The sequence below is a fragment of the Bubalus bubalis genome, chromosome X, assembly GCF_019923935.1.
Source record: "Bubalus bubalis isolate 160015118507 breed Murrah chromosome X, NDDB_SH_1, whole genome shotgun sequence".
NCBI classification, from domain to species: Eukaryota; Metazoa; Chordata; class Mammalia; order Artiodactyla; family Bovidae; genus Bubalus; species Bubalus bubalis.
In genome coordinates this window covers 105,377,659-105,398,536 of record NC_059181.1, presented here as the reverse complement: position 1 = coordinate 105,398,536, position 20,878 = coordinate 105,377,659, and the positions used below count along the sequence as shown (strand labels likewise).

The 20,878-nt window shown below is 48.5% G+C and overlaps 1 protein-coding gene and 1 pseudogene across 2 annotated transcripts in view; both read left to right on the top strand.

Moving 5' to 3' along the window:
- Window positions 1-1,925, top strand: part of LOC102393744 — a 6,121-nt pseudogene extending 4,196 nt beyond the window's left edge.
- ZFP92 (ZFP92 zinc finger protein) overlaps window positions 1-20,878 on the top strand; it is a 25,139-nt gene extending 4,261 nt beyond the window's left edge. The window contains exons 1-4 of one of the 2 annotated variants that reach the window (XM_025276319.3): window positions 5,783-5,897; window positions 14,497-14,544; window positions 14,740-14,866; window positions 16,178-20,878. In XM_025276319.3, the coding sequence (XP_025132104.3) occupies window positions 14,833-14,866; window positions 16,178-17,454 (1,311 nt within the window). In that variant the 5' untranslated portion in view covers window positions 5,783-5,897; window positions 14,497-14,544; window positions 14,740-14,832 and the 3' untranslated portion in view covers window positions 17,455-20,878. Of the gene's footprint in view, window positions 1-5,782; window positions 5,898-14,496; window positions 14,545-14,739; window positions 14,867-16,177 lie in introns of those variants that run through there. The other variant, XM_044936847.2, reaches the window with a different exon arrangement.

Genomic DNA, 20,878 nt, shown 5'->3' with positions numbered 1-20,878 from the left:
TTTCTTTCTGGCTTACTTCACTCTGTATAATAGGCTCCAGTTTCATCCACCTCATTAGAACTGATTCAAATGTACTCTTTTTAATGGCTGAGTAATACTCCATTGTGTATATGTACCACAGCTTTCTTATCCATTCATCTGCTGATGGACATTTAGGTTGCTTCCATGTCCTGGCTATTATAAACAGTGCTGCGATGAACATTGGGGTACACGTATCTCTTTCCCTTCTGGTTTCCTCAGTGTGTATGCCCAGCAGTGGGATTGCTGGATCATAAAGCAGTTCTATTTCCAGTTTTTTTAAGGAATCTCCACACTGTTCTCCATAGTGGTTGTACTAGTTTGCATTCCCACCAACAGTGTAAGAGGGTTCCCTTTTCTCCACACCCTCTCCAGCATTTATTACTTGTAGACTTTTGGATCGCAGCCATTCTGACTGGTGTGAAATGGTACCTCATAGTGGTTTTGATTTGCATTTCTCGGATAATGAGTGATGTTGAGCATCTTTTCATGTGTTTGTTAGCCATCTGTATGTCTTCTTTGGAGAAATGTCTATTTAGTTCTTTGGCCCATTTTTTGATTGGGTCATTTATTTCCTGGAGTTGAGCTGTAGGAGTTGCTTGTATATTTTTGAGATTAGTTGTTTGTCAGTTGCTTCATTTGCTATTATCTTCTCCCATTCTGAAGGCTGTCTTTTCACCTTGCTAATAGTTTCCTCTGATGTGAAGAAGCTTTTAAGGTTGGTGTTTTTCTTTCTGACTTACTTCACTCTGTATAATAGGCTTCAGTTTCATCCACCTCATTAAAACTGATTCAAATGTACTCTTTTTAATAGCTGAGTAATACTCCATTATGTATATGTACCACAGCTTTCTTATCCATTCATCTGCTGATGGACATCTAGGTTGCTTCCACTGCCTGGCTATTGTAAACAGTGCTGCAATGAACACTGGGGTATACGTGTCTCTTTCAATTCTGGTTTCCTCGGTGTGTATGCCCAACAGTGGGATTGCTGGGTTGTATGGCAATTCTATTTCCAGTTTTTTAAGGAATCTCCACACTGTTCTCCATAGTGGCTGTACTAGATTGCATTCCCACCAACAGTGTAAGGGTTCCCTTTTCTCCTTGTTGTTTATGCATTCTAAATGTAATGGCTTGCCATCAGGTTTGGGCTTTGTCTGTCACTCCCTTAGTGTCTGGAGTTGGAAGGACACCACTCAAGGCTCCACACACCTCCCAGGCCACCTCCCACCACTGGCTTGGGCCCTCCCTCCTTCCTGAGGCTTGGCTTCGCCCTGGACTTTTCCAGGCCCCTTCCCTGCTAGGATCCCTGGGACTCACTACAGAGTGGCTGAATCAGGGCTTGCTGCCCTCAAGGTACTATCTCTGCCAGCACCCACCCCACCCTCACTCTTGCCACAATAAGGAGAGGTGGATGGAGGAAAGACAGAGTAGGATGGGCCTGGGTGGATTGCTGCTGGAGCTGCCAGGTGCATCCACAGATTTCTGTTACATGACTTTCTCTAGGCTGGGCGTGTGTTTGAAATTCTTCATTAAAAAAAAAACTGGGAAACCTTCTGGAGAAGGCATCTAGAGGCATTCATGATGGTGCCTACAATACAGCCTCTAACAAAACCAGGCTGTCCCGAACCCCTGGTAATAGAATTGTTTATCTTTATACCAAGAAGGTTGGGAAAGCACCAAAATCCGCATGTGGTGTGTGCCCAGGCAGACTTAGGGGCATTCGTGCTGTGAGACCTAAAGTTCTCATGAAATTGTCTAAAATGAAGAAACATGTCAGCCGAGCCTATGGTGGGTCCATGCGTGCTAAATGCGTCCGTGACAGAATCAAGCGCACTTTCCTTATTGAGTAGAAGATTGTTGTGGAAGTGTTGAAAGCACAAGAACAGAGTCAGAAAGCTAAATAGGACCTTAAGGAAGTCTCTTCTATTGTTGGATTGCTCCCCACCCTGAAAAGTTTTTTTAAAAAATGAATGGTTATTAAATTCTATCAAAATCTCTTTTTTTGTTTTTTGCATTTGGCAAAATAATGATCACATGGTTCTTCTCCTTTATTTTATTAATATGGCTGATTTTATTGATTGATTTCCTACTTTTTCTAAACTTAAATGATTTCAAATGGTTTATGGACTCAATTTGCTAATATTTTATTTAGAATTTTTGCATTTGTGTTTATAAGAGAGATTGGCTCATAATTTTCCTTCCTTGTAGTACCTCTTTGTGGGCCTGAGTTTTCTTTGCAGAAAGATTTTTTTAATACAAATACAATTACTATAATATAAGATGTTCTATTTCAAAAAAATTCTAAATAAAAAATGAAGCATTTTTGAGTAAGAAAAAAATAAAAAAGCCTCAAAAAAACAAAAACTGGAAAACTTCTAGAAGGAAATGAATCTCCTGATACATGCTGAGGACACTCAGCCATTCCACAGTGTGGCAGATGTGGGGTGCACTCCAACAGGCTCCTGCCCCACCTCAGGCTTTCACTCCCTCCTTCTGTGCAGGTTGGATGCCAAGGCTCTCTAAGAATTGCCCCAAACCACAAAAGCTGCCTTCCCCAAGGTTGCGCTTAGCACACATCCCACTACTAGTTGCTAATGTGGGATACAAACGTCCAGCCCCTTGCGTCAACTGCCTCAATCCATTCCCTAGTGGATGAGTTTCCTACGGATGCAGCAATAAATAACCACAAATCAGGTGGCTTAAAACAAGAGGAATTTATTCTCCTGGCTCTTGAGGCCAGAAGCCCCAAATCAAGGTGCCAGTAGGGCCGTGCTCCCTCCAAAGGCTCCAGGTTCCTTGCCTCTTTCATTTTGTGGGGCTCCAGGCATCCCTTGGCTTGTGGTCACATCCCTCCAGTCTCTGTGTTTGCCTTCATGTGGCTTCTCTTCTGTGTGTGTGTCTCTCTCCTCTTCTGTCTCTTTAAGGACACTTGTCATTGGATTTAGGGCTCACCTGATTTCATGCAAAGATGGGCTCGATAAAGGACAGAAATGGTATGGACCTAACAGAAGCAGAAGATATTAAGAAGAGGTGGCAAGAATACACAGAAGAACTGTACAAAAAAGATCCTCACAACCAAGATAATCTCGATGGTGTGATCACTCACCTAGAGCCAGACATCCTGGAATGTGAAGTCAAGCGGGCCTTAGGAAGCATCACTACAAACAAAGCTAGTGGAGGTGATGGAATTCCAGTTGAGCTATTTCAAATCCTGAAAAATGATGCTGTGAAAGTGCTGCACTCAATATGCCAGCAAATTTCAAAAACTCAGCAGTGGCCACAGGACTGGAAAAGGTCAGTTTTCATTCCAATCCCAAAGAAAGGCAATGCCAAAAACTGCTCAAACTACCGCACAATTGCACTCATCTCACACGCTAGTAAAGTAATGCTCAAAATTCTCCAAGCCAGGCTTCAGCAATATGTGAACTTCCAGATGTTCAAGCTGGTTGTAGAAAAGGCAAAGGAACCAGAGATCAAATTGCCAACATCCACTGGATCATGGAAAAAGCAAGAGAGTTCCAGAAAAACATCTATTTCTGCTTTATTGACTATGCCAAAGCCTTTGACTGTGTGGATCACAATAAATTGTGGAAAATTTTGAAAGAGATGGGAACACCAGACCACCTGACCTGCCTCTTGAGAAACCTATATGCAGGTCAGGAAGCAACTGTTAGAACTGGACATGAAACAACAGACTGGTTCCAAATAGGAAAAGGAGTCCATCAGGGCTGTATATTGTCACCCTGCTTATTTAACTTATATGTGGAATACATCATGAGAAATGCTGGGCTGGAAGGAGCACAAGCTGGAATCAAGATTGCCGGGAGAAATATCAATAACCTCAGATATGCAGATGACACCTCCCTTATGGCAGAAAGTGAAGAGGAACTAAAAAGCCTCTTGATGAAAGTGAAAGAGGAGAGTGAAAAAGTTGACTTAAAGCACAACATTCAGAAAACTAAGATCATGGCATCTGGTCCCATCACTTCATGGCAAATAGATGGGGAAACAGTAGAAACAGTGTCAGACTTTATTTTTCTGGGCTCCAAAATCACTGCAGATGGTGATTGCAGCCATGAAATTAAAAGACACTTACTCCTTGGAAGGAAAGTTATGACCAACCTAGATAGCATATTGAAAAGCAGAGACATTACTTTGCCAACAAAGGTCCATCTAGTCAAGGCTATAGTTTTTCCAGTAGTCATGTATGGATGTGAGAGTTAGACTGTGAAGAAAGCTGAGCGCTGAAGAATTAATGCTTTTGAACTGTGGTGTTGGAGAAGACTCTTGAGAGTCCCTTGGACTGCAAGGAGATCCAACCAGTCCATTCTAAAGGAGATCAGTCCTGGGTGTTCTTTGGAAGGAATGGTGCTAAAGCTGAAACTCCAGTACTTTGGCCACCTCATGCGAAGAGTTGACTCATTGGAAAAGACTCTGATGCTGGGAGGGATTGGGAGCAGGAGGAAAAGGGGACGACAGAGGATGAGATGGCTGGATGGCATCACCGACTCAATGGACGTGAGTTTGGGTGAACTCTGGGAGTTGGTGATGGACAGGGAGGCCTGGTGTGCTTCAATTCATGGAGTTGCAAAGAGTCGGACACAACTGAGTGACTGAACTGAACTGAACTGAATCATCCAGAATGATCTCATGTTGAGATTCTTAATTTCATCACATCTGCACAAGACCCATTTCCCGGAAAACTCACATTCACAGATTCTGGAAGTTAGGGCGTGCACGTATCTTTTAAGGGGCTACCGTTCACCCCATTATACCTCTAAAGCCCAGGTCCAGGCTTATCTAGCCAGACTCCTGGTGAGAAGACAAGAGTTGGCATCAGAACCTGCAACCAGGGGCCACAGGGGATCTCCCTGCCTCTGATCCAGGGACGGGGCCCTGAAGCTATGCTGCATTTGGCCTCCTGAGAACCCTGCTCCCCGAGGCCAGAAGCACCCAAGTTAGGGCTCCCAGCTTTCCTCCTAAACCAGGGTCAGGCAGCTTCTGTCCTGGGAGCATCAGCATGGGGAGGGCTTCTCTGTGCAGTCCTGTGCTCTGCTTGTGGAAGGAAGGGTCCCCACCTCATGCTTAAATCCCAATGACCAGGGCCGGGAGAAACAGAACAGGCAGTCCTGGTGCTTTTTTGTTGTGGATTTTCTTCCACAGCCTTTTTCCTATTCTTAACGTTGGGAGGAATCATCATGCCCAAGGGCAGGCATGTGCATTCAGCCCTGGATTCCAACCCCAGTCCTGTGGGGAAATGCAGATTCCAAGGCCCCTGGGGGACCCAAGGAAAGACCAAAGCACGCAGTAGCTCTTCACTACTCCTCCGTCTGTCTGTCCACTGGTCTCCCCAAATCCCCTCTCACTGCCCCCCACTTTCTTAGCTTCACCCTTCTGCCTCAAATGGGCTGGCCCCATACTGAGGTGCTGTGGCTGAGCCACTTGGTGCTGACTGCCCCCCCCAACCCCAGGGATTCTGTGAGTCCTAGATGGATGGACGGATGGACAGACAGACAAAAAGTAAAGCCCTGCAGTCTTGAGACATGGGACGTGCGCGACTAACACTGCCCCTCCCCTGCCCCCTGGGGGATGGTCTTGGACTGACTGCGACCCCCAAGTTCTCTAAGCAGCCCAGACTGAAAGCGGAAGTGCCCCGGGGGACACAGGGAGCCAAGCCAGACCCCCCGCGGGGCGCGCCGAGGGTGGATGCGGGGCCGGGCCTCCCTCCTGCTGTGCTGCGCATGCTCCATGCCCCCCCCCACCACGCCCCATCCCACGCCGCGCCCCACCGGCCCTGCTAGTGCCCCGGCCCCAGCAAATTGGAGCTGAACAGACGGACTACTGTGCAGAACGCGCCTCCCGCACGGCACCCAAGGGTAAAGTCAAGCCCCGTCGCCCCCTGAGGGTGGTGCCGTGGAGGGCTGCTCGGAGGTGGTGGCCTTGGCCTCGGACTTTCTCCGACGCAGGGACGGGGGCGCGGTGCGGGGGGGAACGGAAGGACGGCTCAGAAGCCCGCGAGTCAGGTCTCAGCAGGTGGTTAGGGACGCCCTGGGAGGTGGCGAGCGCGGAGAGCTGCCGAAAAAGCCCTCGGGGCTTCCCTCCCCTTTCCTCTCGGTTTCTCTCCTCCGACTGCGGTTCGCGGCTGACTCTAGGGCTGCTCGGAGAGCGTCGCGACGCGAGTAAGTTTGGATTTTGCGCCTCTGCGTCAGGTCGCAGCACTCCCGCCCAGGGACACCCAGCCAACCGTCCGCGAACGTGAGCCCCCGAGGTCCCTGGACCGGCCCCCTGCGGTTCTCGGTGGGTGGGGCGTTGTGTTCCTGGGTAGTGAGGGATGTTAGCGGGGCCGAGCACGTCCAGAGAAGGTGCGAGAAGAGGAAGCCAGGGGCCGAGCGGCAAAGCATGCCGGGCTCTGGACAGAGGTAGCGGTGCCAGCCCTCCGGCCCCCAGACAACAGCCAAGCACTCCCGGAGGCCAGGCTGCAGCGGGCACTGCAGATCCAGCCTTGGGGAACAAAACCCGCAAATCCCTGCTGGGGCTGGGGGGGGGGGGGGGGTTTCCGATTCTAGTGGCAGGAAATGGGCAAGAAAGAGTCGACGTTTGGAATTAAGAACCACAGAGTCAATGTATGGCCAAAACCACTATAGTATTGCAAAGTAATTAGCCTTTAATTAAAATAAATGAGTTAATTTTAAAAATAAGCAAACAGAAAAGAATCACAGAGTATGTTAACCAGTGCTAAGTGCTGCGAGGCAGAAATAGAGAAGAGAGGTCGGGTCCGGGTTTAAGCAGTGTGGTTAGAAGGCAACCTTTCGGAAAAACTGAACGGAGGTGAAAGATCATTGGGGCCAGAGGCAACAGCCAGTGCAAAGGCAAGAGCCACTCTGGGCTAGTGTGGAGTAGAAGAGGGCAAGGTCCGGAAGCTTCTCCACATGAGTGAGATAGGCACTCCATGAAGGGCTGGGAGCAGGTAGCATCTCTCTGTTCCCCACCCCCACCCCCGCAAAGAGCAGAGCCTGGAGACCCGGGTTGCGAGGTTGCTCCCAGAGGCCTTTGCTGGCCCCGAGCAGCTCTCAGACTGGTCCTCAGGCCTTTCCCCTGGGTGGCTGGCAGGTGACACGGATCTCCGGGAAGGCTGCCTGGCACTGAGCACTTGGGGTCTTGAATTACTAAAGCCCAGAGGAAGTTCCAGCAGGGCAGAAGGCGGCCAACCCTTGTGGCCCCGTGCGTTCCTCTCGGTGGACGACAAAGCCCCAATTCCCTGACCCGCCCTCAGTAGAACTGCTGCATGCCTTCCCTGGTGTTTGTTTCCGTTTTCTTTTTCTGGGGAAATAGCCCCATCTCGTGGTCTTCAGAAGACATCAGCACTGAAGCGCTCTGCTTCTCCCTCTGGTGCCCACGTTTTCACCTGTCTCCATCCCGCGGCCCCCAGCCAGGCTCAGCCAGTGACGGGGAGTCTGCCTCCCCTCTGTGGGGTGGACCAGCCTGGAAGGGGCTGCCGGGTTCCCCAGACTCTTGGGACCTTCCCAGCTCCTTGCCCCAAGTGCTGCTATCTGAGAGGCCCTCACCTGCATACCTGGTGTCCTATCTCTGGGAAACCCGAGCCCCGGGGCCTAGAATCATCCTTCCGCTTCTCCCCTACTCTGGAGAGGCCACAGTGTCTCGGGAGAAGCCACCCTCCAGTTCTGCAAGCTCCTTCCATATCTTTTCTTCCATTCCTGCTTGAGAAGGTCACACTGTTCCTACCCGGGGCTTTTAGGGCATTAGGGTCTGTGAAAAGGATTTCCCTGTAGTTCAAACGGTAAAGAATCTGCCTGCGATGCAGGAGACCCTGGTTCGATCCCTGGGTCAGGAAGATCCTCTGGAGAAGGGAATGGCAATCCACTCCAGTGTTCTTGCCTGGAGAATTCCATGGATAGAGGAGCCTGGCAGGCTATAGTTCATGGGGTGGCAGAGTCAGACACGACTGAGCAACTAACACACACACACACAGGGTCTGTGAGCACAGGGCTTGTCATGTTTCTTTCCAGGATTTGAAACTATGCTGCCAGTGGGGTGCTAGGTCCCAAGGATAGACGCTGCTGTGTGTAACCAGCTTGCTGGCTGGCACCTCTGATGCGCCTTGTGGTACTGAACTTGAGCATCAGTCTCCATCCACCAGTGAACTGTCCATGACGTGTTTCTCTTGGGCAGTCACAGTTCAAGTGTCTTCTCTCTTGAGGGCTTGCAGCACAACTTGGGATATAGGATTAGAGAAAACACCTCTTCCTTTAAGTTTTTCTGTGTTTTTCAAAATGGTTGGTGACCTGGCAGTACGGTCATGATAGAGAAAAAAATAAGGTTGTGATGTGTTTGAAAACAATTTGGCAATAGTCTGAAAACCCTTGCTAATATCAGTATTCCACACACACACACACACGCGCGTGCGCACACACACACACCCCTTCAGCTTGTGCAGGCCTCTTAGTGAATGATGGTGGTTTCCCAGTGAACATGGTAAAAGAGAATCCCTTGACAGCGACATTAAGTATATTGGCAACACTGTGCAGCTGTCACCAGTAGCAACTTCCAAACACTTTGATCACCCCGAAAAGAAGCAGTCACCCCACCCCACCCAATCCCAGCCCCTGGCTCTCTGACTCCCTGGATCTACCTATGACTCTCTGGATATGTCATATGTTTTATAAGATTTAAAGATTTCTTGTTTATAGTGAGCTACAGAACAGTGACACTCTGGAGAGATGACAGGCAGAAGAAGGGGTGAGTGCCGCAGGAAGGCGCACCTGATAACGGTAGCTAGTGTCCACAGGTTCCCTAGGCGGTGGCTAGTTTGAATGGTTTCTCAGGCTCCAGGACACAGGGACTATCCTAGCTGTCTGGTACCTGGCCCCAGAGTGTGAGACCTCAATAAGTGGGACTTGGGCCATGGGTTTAGTGGCCCAGGAGAGAGGGGCCCTGATATGGGGGGTCCGTGGGGTGGGAGCTTAGCAAACTGCCTGAGAAGGTGAAAGGAAAAGAGTTTTTCTTTTTTTTTTTTTTCCACAATATTTATCTTAAATATTTTTAAATTTAATTTATTTATTTTAATTGGAGGAAGTTTTTAGTCATAATCTCAAAGCTCGATCAAGAAAGCTCTTGTGAAATCTTATCTTGCATCATATAAGTAGAATCATGCAGTAGTTGTTGTTTAGTTGCTCAGTTGTGTCCGACTCTTTGCGACCTCATCAACTGCAGCATACCAGGCTTCCCTGCCTTTTACCATCTCCTGGAGTGTGCTCAAACTCATGTCCATTGAGTCGGTGATGCCATCCAACCATCTGTCGCCCGCTTCTCCACTTGCCCTCAATCTTTCCCAGCATCAGGGTCTTTCCCAGTGAGTCAGCTCTTTGCATCAAGTGGCCAAAATACTGGAGCTTCAGCTTCAGCATCAGTCCTTCCAGTGAATATTCAGGGTTGATCATGCAGGATGTGGCCTTTTGTGTCTGTGTCTGGTTTTTTCACTTAGCATCATGACACCAGGTTCACCCACATGGTAGCGTGGGTCAGTATTTCATTCTCCTTTGCAGCCAAATAATGTTCCATCTTTGTCTAGACCATGGTTGGTTTTCCACTCTTCTGTTGATAGACACTTGGGTTGTTTCCACCTTTTGGAGATTATGAGTTGTTTTGCACTTAATTCACATGGGTGGACAAGTTTTTTTTCTTTTGGTGGACAGGTTTCTTTCTCTTTTTTTTTTTTTTTTTGGTGGACAAGTTTTTATGAAAACATGTTTTCAATTCTTTTGAGCATATACTCAGGAGTGGAACTACTGGGCCTGATGATAACTATGTTTACTTACTAAGGAACTACCAGACTGTTTTCCCTTTTAACTTTGAGCATTGTCAAGCAAATGGACAAGTGGAATGGTCTAACGAAGCCCAGTACCCACCTCCCAGGGTTAGCAGTGGCCTCCAGCTTGCCTTATGTGCTTGTTTCCCTCCCTCACGCTCTCTTCCTCCCTCCCCCTCTTTCCATCTCTCTTTCTTTTGTTTTCATTAAAATACTTGAAAGTCACTTCACAAGCCCTGTTCTCCCCAAATGGTTCACTGTGCATCTCTTGAGAAAGACATTTTCTTCCCTGACCCGGGGGCCACGATTCACTCACCATGTGGGCAGCAGTTGCCCCACCCTCACCCTCCACTCCCCCTTTGATTCCTCTTTTGTTCATGCTAGCATGTCATCAGGGACTTCCACTGCACTTGGCTGTTGGCCACTTAACTCTTTTTTAATCCAGAACAATCTCCCTCCCCAGCCTCCTCTTTCCCCTGTGACACTGATTTGCAGAGGAAACCAGGAAACAGCCCACCTTCTGGATCAGTGCTGGCTGCTCCATTGTGGTGCCCTTAACCGGTCCCTCTGTCCCAAGGTCCTCTGTAAACCAGAGGCTGAGTCCCAAGGCGGCATAGAATCAGATCAAGCTTTGGCAGGAGCCCTACTGAGCACTTCCACCAAGGGAATGGACATCCCACCTCTGGGGGACATCCCAGCTCTGTCCCACCCTTAGGTTCACTTCATCTCTTGTGACCAGCAGTAAATAGGGAAGACATTATGACATCATGTGGCCAGCAGCCCTCAGCATTTCACCTCATGGTTTTGCAGGAAGGGGGACCCCTTCCAGAGCCTGAGAGAGGGCTCGTGTCTGACACTTGGAAATGAATTGTCCAAGGAGGCATACATCCTGAGACTTTACTGAGACTTTACAAGAGATTTTACTGAGAAGGGGCACCCAGGCAGAGAACAGTAGGGTAAGGGAACCCAGGAGAACTGCTCGGCCACGTGGCCTGCAGTCTCGGGTTTTATGGGTGGGATTAGCGTCTGGGTTGTCTTTGGCAAGTCATTCTGACTCAGGGCCCTTCCTGGTGGCACATGCATTGCTTAGCCAAAATGGATTCCTGCAAAGAGGATCCTGGGACATGTGACATCTCCTTTTGGCCTTTTCCGAACTCTTCTGTTTGGTTGTGGCTTGTTGGTTATGTGTTCCTTACCAGGACCTCCTGTCGTAAAATAACTCACGCAAATGGTTATTGTGGTGCCTATGATTTTTATCCTATTTTTCCAATTTCTGCCATCTTTTTCCTTGAAGTTAGCTCTAGTTCTAACTCTTCTTACTGCTCCTTTGAAGGTACTATGTCTTCTCCTTACTCCTTCTCCCCCATGCTGGTTGTAAAGTTTTCTCTTTTTCTTTGGTTTTCATCAGTGGAACTATGTTGTGCCTTTGTATAATTTTTCTTTTTTTTTAATTTCTCTTGCTTGATATTCTTAGAGCTTCTTAAATCTGTTGGTTAATACCTTCCTCTTACATTTAGAAAATCTTGTAAACGTTTGTTCAGATCTGTTTTCTTCATAGATCTTCAGTTATAGTGTTTCATATGTCTCTTATTGGTCTTTTCTGTATTTTCCACTTTTTTGTTTTTTAATGTCTGGGCTTTTATTTATAGTATTTTGTATCGACATGTCATCCAATTCAAAATTCTGACTTTTGTGTTACTCTCCTGTTGGTGGCGGTTTAGTTGCTAAGTCATTTCTGACTCTTTGTGACCCCATGGTCTGTAGCCTGCCATGCTCCTCTGTCCATGGGATTCTCCAGGCAAGAATACTGGAGTGGGTTGCCATTCCCTTCTCCAGGGGATCTTCCCGACCCAGAAATCGAACCCTGGTCTCCTGCATTGCAGGTTCTTTATCAACTGTGCTATGAGGGAAGCCTTATCTCCTATTAATACCATTTATTGAGCTCACTTTAGACGTTTCAGTTAAAGAGTATCCTTTTGATTCTTTTCTGATACAGATGTTGTCTAGGGAAATTGCCATCTTTTCATGTATTTCTTCCATCTCTTTCACTATTTTCTTTAACATATTAATTATATTTTAATGTCTTAGTTTGTTAACTCAAATATGTAGATTGCTTATTTGGTTCTGTTCTGTGTTGTTTTTCTTCTTTTTGAGGTTTGTTCTTATGGTCCTATTTCTTGGTAATGTAGTTATTTTTAGTTAAATGCTAGAAATATAAATAATCCTGCAGTATTTACAATTAAATGTTAATTTAATTCATATTTTAGAATCTTTAAAATTATAGATACTCCTGAAGATTATATCTTCCCCTGGAAAAGTTTCACCCTTTCTTTGCTAGGTTGATAAAGTGGAAGTTAGCCCCCTTAATTCAGGAAGGTACTGAATGGAATGCGGGTTGGGTTTTGTTTTAGTAAGGTATCAGCTGCCTTTGATTATTTCTTGGCTTTCATCTGAAAACCTAGTTTGTTCACCAGACTTCTTCCCTTAAAGGTTCCTTAACTCTTAAGTTTTGTATCATCAGTTCCCTGAGCTCTGCTTTTCAGACTTTCAGTTTAGTTGTTGGGCCTTTTTAGCTTCAGAAGTTCATATACACCATGAGAGGAAAAGACAACCATATGCTTAAGATGTCTCATGTCTATGATTTTGTTACAACAGCCTTCTCAGACTGCTTTAAACTTCTGCTCAGGACAAACTGTAATTCTCAGCCTGTTCCCTGTGCCTTGAGTTGTCCAAGAAAAGAACATTAAATTAATTATCCATGGTTATCTCCTGAACTTTAGTCCCTCTTGTTCTCACTGCTTAGGCAACTCTTAGGTGCTTTCTAAGAAATGATTTTGTATTCATTTGGCTTTGCCAATTTAGGGAAGAATTCTTGGTTTGTTATAAGCTTTTTGTCCCAACTTGGAGGTTAGTTACATAGCTACTTGCAAGTGATTTAGTATTAATTTTTCTCTAGTCACTGACAGTTGATGGTGTTTCTTTAAAATAAAAATGTACTCCTTTAATTGGTGCAAGGACATTTCAAGTTGAATTTTTTTGTCATTTGTTAAGATATTTTTCCCCCATCATTCTACTACTTCTGCTTCCCTGGTGGCTCAGATGGTAAAGAATCTGCCAGCAATGCGGAAGACCCAGGTTCAGTCCCTAGGTTGGGAAGATCCCCTGGAGGAGGGCATGGCAACCCGCTCCAGTATTCTTGTGTGGAGAGTCCCCATGGATGGAGGAGCCTGGCAGGGCTACAGTCCATGGGGGTCACAGAGAGTGGGACACAACTAAGCAACTAAGCACAGCACATTGTTAACTGACAGCTCATTGTGGGTGATAAGGAAATTTGGGGCGATTTAAATTGTTCCAGGGACCCTGTCCCCTTGCCCTTTCTCGGGGCTCAAACAGGCTGTGACACCCACTCTTCCCCCAACGGCCCAGCTGGGGCCCATCTTCGGGCTGGGTATGGGCCATGCCCTTTGCCTGCTACTCTCTTTGCTCACCCCCAGTCCACAGCTCTCAGCCTGTGCTCTCAGAAAGCACCCTCTCTCCCAGCATTGGAGGGGGGAAGCCTCCATCATGCATTCCACCAGCTTGGTCTTTCTCTTTCTCTGAGAGCAAGTCTGTTTACAAGTGAAAGTGACGTGTATTTGAAGTTTTTCTTTAAGAACCCTGAGCTCGATCTCCTTCTGCGGGGCTTCCCTGGTGGCTCAGTGGTAAAGAATGTGCCTGCCAATACAGGAGACACGGGTTCAATCCCTGGGATGGAAAGAACCCACATACTGCAGAGCAACTGAGTCCATGCACCACAACTACTGAGCCTGTGCTCTAGAGGCCAGGAGCTGCAACTACTGAGGCCACATGCTGCAACTACTGAAGAGAAGCCACTTCAGTGAGAAGCCACTTCAGTGAGAAGCCTGTGCACCACAGCTGGAGAGTAGTCCCCACTCTCTGCAACTAGAGAAAAGCCCATGCAGCAACAGAGACCCAGTACAGCCAAAAATAAATAAAAGCATATATATATTATATATATATATATATATATATATATATATAGGCTTCCTAGTGGCTCAGACGGTAAAGAATCTGCTTGCAATGCAGGAGACCTGGGTTCGATCCCTGGGTCAGGAAGATCCCCTGGAGAAGGGAATGACAACCCACTCCAGTATTATTGCCTAGAGGATTCTATGGACAGAGGAGCCTGGTGGGTTACAGTCCATGGGGTTGCAACTAGAGAAAAGCCCATGCAGCAGCAAAGACCCAGAGGAGCCAAAAATAAATAAATAAAATTGTATATATATATATACATTTATATGTGTATGTAAAGAACCCTGACCTCAGGGGCAAGGGAGTGGCAGTGGGGCTTCCAGGGATAGCTTGAAAGTCAGGATTGAGGGGCTAGTCATGTGGTAGGAGGGCTGAGAGAGGAAGGAAGTGAGAAAAGGAAAGAAGAAAGACACTCCCTTAACAGTCTGGCAGCCTGGCTAGGCGGGTCCAGCATGAGGAGAGATGGAATCCTTGTCTCCTGAGGAGAGGGGACAGAAGCTCAGCTTTGGAAAGTGTTATGTGTTGAATTTTGTTAGCAGCTCTGATTGGGGCCTTATCTGGACAAGGTCACACAGTGCATAGGCTCAGCTCACATCAGTCTCTCTCCACCCCCTTAGCATCCCTGTACCCCCAAGATGGCAGCCATCCTGACAGCCAGACCCAAGGTGAGTGGGTCTCCAGCCCCTTGGCCTGGCATCCCCTCCCATCAGCCTCCATCTGTTGCATTTTCCCGTCCCACTGTCACAGCTCTTGCCGAGCTCTCTGGGCCCCACCACGATCCATGTTTTTTGTTGCTGCCAGCTCATCCTGGGACCCATGGGGGTAAATTCCCCTGAAACCACAGCAATGGTTTGTTTTAGGTGCCAGTATCTTTTGAGGATGTTGCCGTGTACTTCACCAAGACAGAATGAAAGCTTCTGGATCACAGACAAAGGAAGCTGTACAAGCAAGTGATGCTAGAGAATCACCACCATTTGGTGTCAGTGGGTAAGGATCCTGCACACAGTCAGGCCCCCATCCTGTCTCAGGACTCAGTTTATTTCTGAATTCCTTTTCTTGCTAGTTACTATGATTCTAAGAATAAATGCATTTCCCATCAGGTCAGTAATACACTGGTGTCCAAGCTTTTACCTCAAAGACAGTTTTATCTAAATGGTTTTAGGCCTATAGGTATTTTGATATAAAATCGGGGGTTAACTAAACCTCATCTACCCAAAAGATAAGTGCAAGTTATGCTTGAAAATTTATATGCATTAATTTATACTTATTTTTACCAAGGTTGTCTTTTATGTACATTTCATATTATAGAGTTTAGAAGCATCTGTTCCTTGCATCAAGCCATATAGAGCCCAGGGCATAGAGGCCCAGGACTTGGTTTTCCAGTCTGGAGGCATCTGGAAAGAGCTGGCAAAGGCTCCTCCACTGTCCCCCCCTTGGTTGTTTCTGCCCCTCACCAGGCAGTGAGGTTTGGTGTAAGGAACAGAGACATCTCCTCTCTTACATGGTGAAACAGGCAGCCTTTCAGCTCTGTTCACTCCTTGATACTCCCTGCAGCTTTGCTCCAGCCCTCTGTCTGTCCTTCAGTGTCTCTACACTAACTCCCCACTTCCCACAAGGCTGCCCATCTGGCAGACCAAATAATAACATGGTTATCTTCTTGGCCCAAATCACCACCTACTTAAGACTCTTGATACACGCCAAGCCTTTTCATACACTCAGAGCTCTTTGCCCCTAGAGGGACTGTGCCTTTTTTCAGGACCTTCCCAGTGACACTTTCTAGAAAGTTCTTTATTCTCTGGTCCTGAAGATACTAATGCTGGACTGAGTCCAGGAGTGATTAACCTTGTTCTCCATGGACAGGATTTTCGTTCTCCAAGCCTCAGCTGATCATCCAGCTAGAGCAAGGAGAGAAACCATGGGTAGCAGATGTCCACAGGATGAGGATCACCACAGGGATGCACGAGTGAGAGGAGCTCTACTGGCTTGCCTGAGCCATTGGCAAAGAGCAGCAGTTGATGGAGGGTGGCATGGTCACTTTGGGTTGGACCTTCTCTTTCACGACAGTTTTAAATCTGCCATGGAATCCTCTGTCTCACAACAGCTCTTCTGTTTTTAGCTCACTGCTACCTCCTCCCCTCTTGCCTTCCTGTCTGCTGATGGTCATCTTGCTTTCTCTCCCATGTCCTCAACTCCTGATTCAGCTCTTCTCAGCCTTGGAGTGAGGGTGAGGGTTAAAGAACAAACCTAAATTGAGACCCAGGAAGGTAGTGACACTTGGTGCTCTCTATGTCTTTCCAGGTGACAGGATGAATAGCACGCTGACAATTTCAAAGGAGAAAAATTGTCCAAAAGAACTCCCAGGGGCCGATCTTCAGGTTGGCAACATGGGCCAGGTAACTGGGCAGTCGGAGGAAACACTTGAGAACAGACAGAAACATGCCTGTTGTCCACAGACAAGTTCCAGCAGGGATGACCCTCCTGAGGAGAAAGGCCAAGGCAGCTCCCCAGGTGAGGGAAGAGAGATGCAGGGAAGCAGCTGCGGAGGTAAGCAGGATTTGGTTGTAAGGCAGCCGAGTTTCAAAGACACAGAGAGGCGGTTCGTGTGTCAGCAGTGTGGGAAATCCTTTACCCGGAACTCCAACCTCGTCAAGCACCAAGTCATCCATAGTGGCGTGAAGCCCTTTAAGTGTGGTGAGTGTGGGAGACATTTTCAGCGCAAGTTCTCACTCATGGAGCACCAGCGCACCCACAGCGGTGAGAAGCCCTATACATGTGGTGAGTGTGAAAAGACTTTCACACGTGGCTCCAGCCTCATGAAACACCAGATTATCCACACTGGCGAGAAGCCCTATGGGTGTGATGAATGTGGGAAACGCTTTGGGCGCAAATTCACACTCAAGGAGCACCAGCGCATCCACAGCGGTGAGCGGCCCTACTCCTGTGATGTGTGCGGCAAGGCCTTCACCAGGAGCTCCAACCTAATGGAGCACCAACGCACGCACAGCAGTGAGAAGCCCTACACATGCAGCCAGTGCCCAAAAGCCTTCAAGGGCATCTCCCAGCTCACTCACCACCAGCGTGTCCACAAGGAAGAGAAGCCATTCATGTGCAAGGAGTGCGGAAAGGCCTTCCGGGGGCATTCAGGCCTCAACCAGCACCGCCGGGTGCACACCGGTGAGAAGCCCTATGAGTGCAGTGAGTGTGGGAAGACCTTCAGCCGGCGATTCAACCTCCTCAACCACCAGATAGTGCACACTGAGAAGAGCCCCTACGTGTGTCAAGAGTGCGGAAAGGCGTTCCACCACAGCTGTGCCTTCCTGAAGCACTGGCACACCCACAGCCGCCCACAGCCCTGTGCCTGCGGCCACTGTGATGACTGCAACCAGGCCTCCAAGGAGAAACCACAGCCTGACCAGCAGCCGAGAATTCACCAGAACCTCTTGGAAGGGAACAACTCAGAGATGGACCTGGCCTGCCTGGACCTCCAAAGAGCCGCTGCAGAGTCCCGCCCAGAGAATGAGAATCACCTTCAAGACTCCAGCTGTGCCACTGCCCCAGCACTGCCATCTGACTGAGTGCTCTGCAGGAGGGCTGACTTGAAGATGAGCCCTCCTAGTCCCCCTCCCTTCCCTCGTTGATGATGCAGTTGTACCCCAGAGACTGCACTGAAGACTGGCCCTGTATCACATTTGTATTCCTCACTGGAGCAGCTGAAAGTGCCCTTGCCCCTCGTGCCTGGGGCCTGCATGCTGTGGGTGGGAGGGAGCGAGTGCTTTGAGTTAAGTAGTGACCCATATCATCTCATAGGGGGCCTTCCCTTCATCCCAAGACTTGTTAGTGTTTTCAGGTAGAAGACACAAAGAGCACTTTAATCCTTTAAAAGCTTAGTAGTGGAAGGGACTTGACAGCACTCAAAATTGTGGGCTGTGGCTGGACTGTGACATCACCTAAAATTCATCAGAAATGGTCTGAGAAAGGACTCAGAGACTGCGACGGTAAACTGCTCGTGCCCTCTTTGTGTGCCCACACCTCAGCCCACGGAGAGTGGCGTCTCCCCAGGGGGTAATTCACAGGACACCCTGCTTTTGTGCTGAGCAGTGGCCCATACTTTTTCCAGGCCATTTGACTTTGTGCCTGAAAGCCGCAGCCTCCCACGGGCACCGCCAGCTGCTTCCAGGAGAAGCAGCACCCAGGACCCATCTTTTCGGAGCTCAGGGAATTTGGGAGGACAGCTTCCCTGGGCCCTTCAAAGAGGATGAGGCCTGGGGACTCTCGGCTTCCCCTCCCAGAGAGAGGAGCCCTTGGGCTCAGGTCCCTCCCAGCTGCCACCAGCTGCCCTGCTGCCTTTTGTCTCCTACCCGCACCCCAGCTCACCCCACCCACTGCCTCCAGATTCAGCCTGCAAGGGCCGGGCTGGCCTGTCTGCTCCTCCTCCCCACCCTCAGTGCCTAAAGCGCCCAACTTAAGTTGCTTCTCCCCCTGAAACAGCAGCCCCTCATGCCTAGTGCTGATCAGGAGGAAAGCAGGCCAGGTTAGGAATTTGCACAGAGCAAGCCCAGTAATGGCTCCTGCTTTCACATGGTGTTTGTTACAATATTAGAGGTTCAGTTGCTTTTCATGTTTCTGCATTCAGGTGTAATGTAAGTCATAGTAGAAATTTTTGCTATAGGGGAGTGTCAGGAAATCGCCCCTTAAATAAGAATCCTTCCAACCCTCTCAGAAGACCTCAGGAAGGAGAAAGGGGCCTACCTCAGGCCTGACGGTCAGTTAGCTTGCTGGCAAGCCTGGCTCGTCTTCTCACTCCCTCCCCTATCCCTGCAGAGACAGGGTGAAGCCTTCAAATGGCACTTTACTGCAGGCCACCCTCTGCCCACCCTACCCACAGAGACTCTGCAGGGGAGAGTTTGTGCTGCCTGGGGGGAAGTTGCTGGCAGGTCTGGATTGTTCTGCCCACACTGTCCCCAGAGCTGGGACCAGGAATTCTGCCCCTTGCCCTTCTCAGCCCTGCATCCCAGTTGGATCGCCACCTGCCAGCCCCCTTCATCACCCGCCAGGGTCTTTGGCTCAGTCACACAGGCTGCCAGAGGGCAGGCAGGTGGTGGGTGTGCTGGAGATTTCCCCCTCTGGGCCTCTGAGAAGCACGCACTTCCCCTGTCAGAAACTGGGCTTGGAAGTGCAGGGGTCCTTCTGCACATGCTGCTTGGAGCACCCACTGCTTGAACGACTCTGAAAGTGAGAGGGAGAGAAGGAGATAGAGATTGACTCATTTCATACAGTTATATGACCGTCACTTGTGCACATTTGTGACTTAGGAAAAGTTCTTTAGTTGTTATAACTTGCTTTTATTTCAGCCTCTTTTTGCTCTGTGTGTCACGTTGTCTTTGAGCCCAGCATTTAGTAAATATTTGTGAAATGAATCTTGTCCCCTTAGCACATTGACCTCAGGTTTTAGACCACAGTTGGCTCCAACCTTACCTTTTGGCAGTGGAAAGTATTTGCAGCTTTGGATTTTCCACTAGAAAAAAGAAGTTTTAAAGGAGTGTTGTCTTTGGACTCTCTGGTGAGGTCACTGGGAAGCGTGTTGTTTGTCTGAGGTGCCAGACAATCTGTCTTAAGGCAGCAGGGCTTCAGGAAGCCCATCTCCACAATGGGCAGGGGACAGGGGCCTGAGGCCATGTGCTTGGGCTCTGGTCCCCTTTTTGTTCAGCTGAGGACCCAGGATAGGGGCAACAATTGCTTCATGACGGACCCAGAAGGCGCGTAAATCCATGCACAATGCTATCCATTTCCATCGCTCTAGAAAGTGAATGGCTTCACTCCTATGGGTCAGTAACCAACTTTTAATAAAGAAAAGGTGTATCTCCCCAGTACAGCATCATCCCATTGGTTCCACTGGATAAGCTGACTAAATTTTGAACGTGAGCACCTTTTTTTTACCTTGGTACCCACCTAGAGATGACTAGATACTGGGGGTACAGGTGGTGATGTCTGATTTTTCAACAGAAAGTGGACTTTCCTGGAGAGATGCAAGCAGAGATGCCAGGAACATGTGCTCTGGTCTCAGTGCCCTGAAAGGCTCCAGGGTTTCTAAGTGCTTACCCAGATATCTGACATGTATAAGTGATGCATCTTTGGTTTGGCATTTCTCCATTTCATCTCACTCCTCTTCATTAGATTTTCACTCCTCTTCATTAGCACATGTGGTGGTAATCAATCGGGTGTGCATCAGGAACTAAACGGGTATCACATGGAATCATCCAGAATGTCCAGAGAGGATGCTTGCTATTTGCCTTCTACAATGCCTTGAAATCGGGCTCCCCTCTCACTAGGTGGGGAACTGCGATTGTGGCCCACACTTGCTTTCTGATGACGACTGGAGTGTAAAAGCTGAGACTGTTGGGGAATGTCTTGCCTGCTTTTCACCACCTGCCCCCCAACAAAATTCACACTCCACACTTCTGGACTGGGCTTCAGCTCCAGAGATGACCCTGTCGGATGCTGGATCAGCCTGTAGCACATGATTTGCTCTTCCAAATTTGGGACACTTTTCAAGAGCTGTTTAAGTGCTGCGGCAGTATCTTCTCATAACTGGTCAACTGTCCCAACTGAATTATTTGACTTTGGGTGTAAACAAATAAGGAAGGTCCGGGTGTTGGTTTGAAGTAACAGCAGTTTGGTGAAAGGTCTCAGGAAAGTGTGCTGACCTAGACTGGGGGAGGGGGAGCCAAGACAGTGTGTCTGGGCGTGAAGGGAAGCCAGGACCCCTCCAAGCGGAGCTGCACAGAGACCAAGGGCGGCCACCCAAGGCCACTGGGACTCCTAGAGCAGGAAGGCAGAGCACCCTTCAGTGACCTGGTGTCTTAGACCTTTTGCTTACATTGCCTGCAAGGCTCGTTCCCCTTTGCGAAGCTGCCTGGTGCCTGAGAAGAGGGCTCAGGATTCTGTTGCCATTGTTGTTGAATGTCCTTAGTTTCTAACTCTTTACTGGATGGCTTCCCC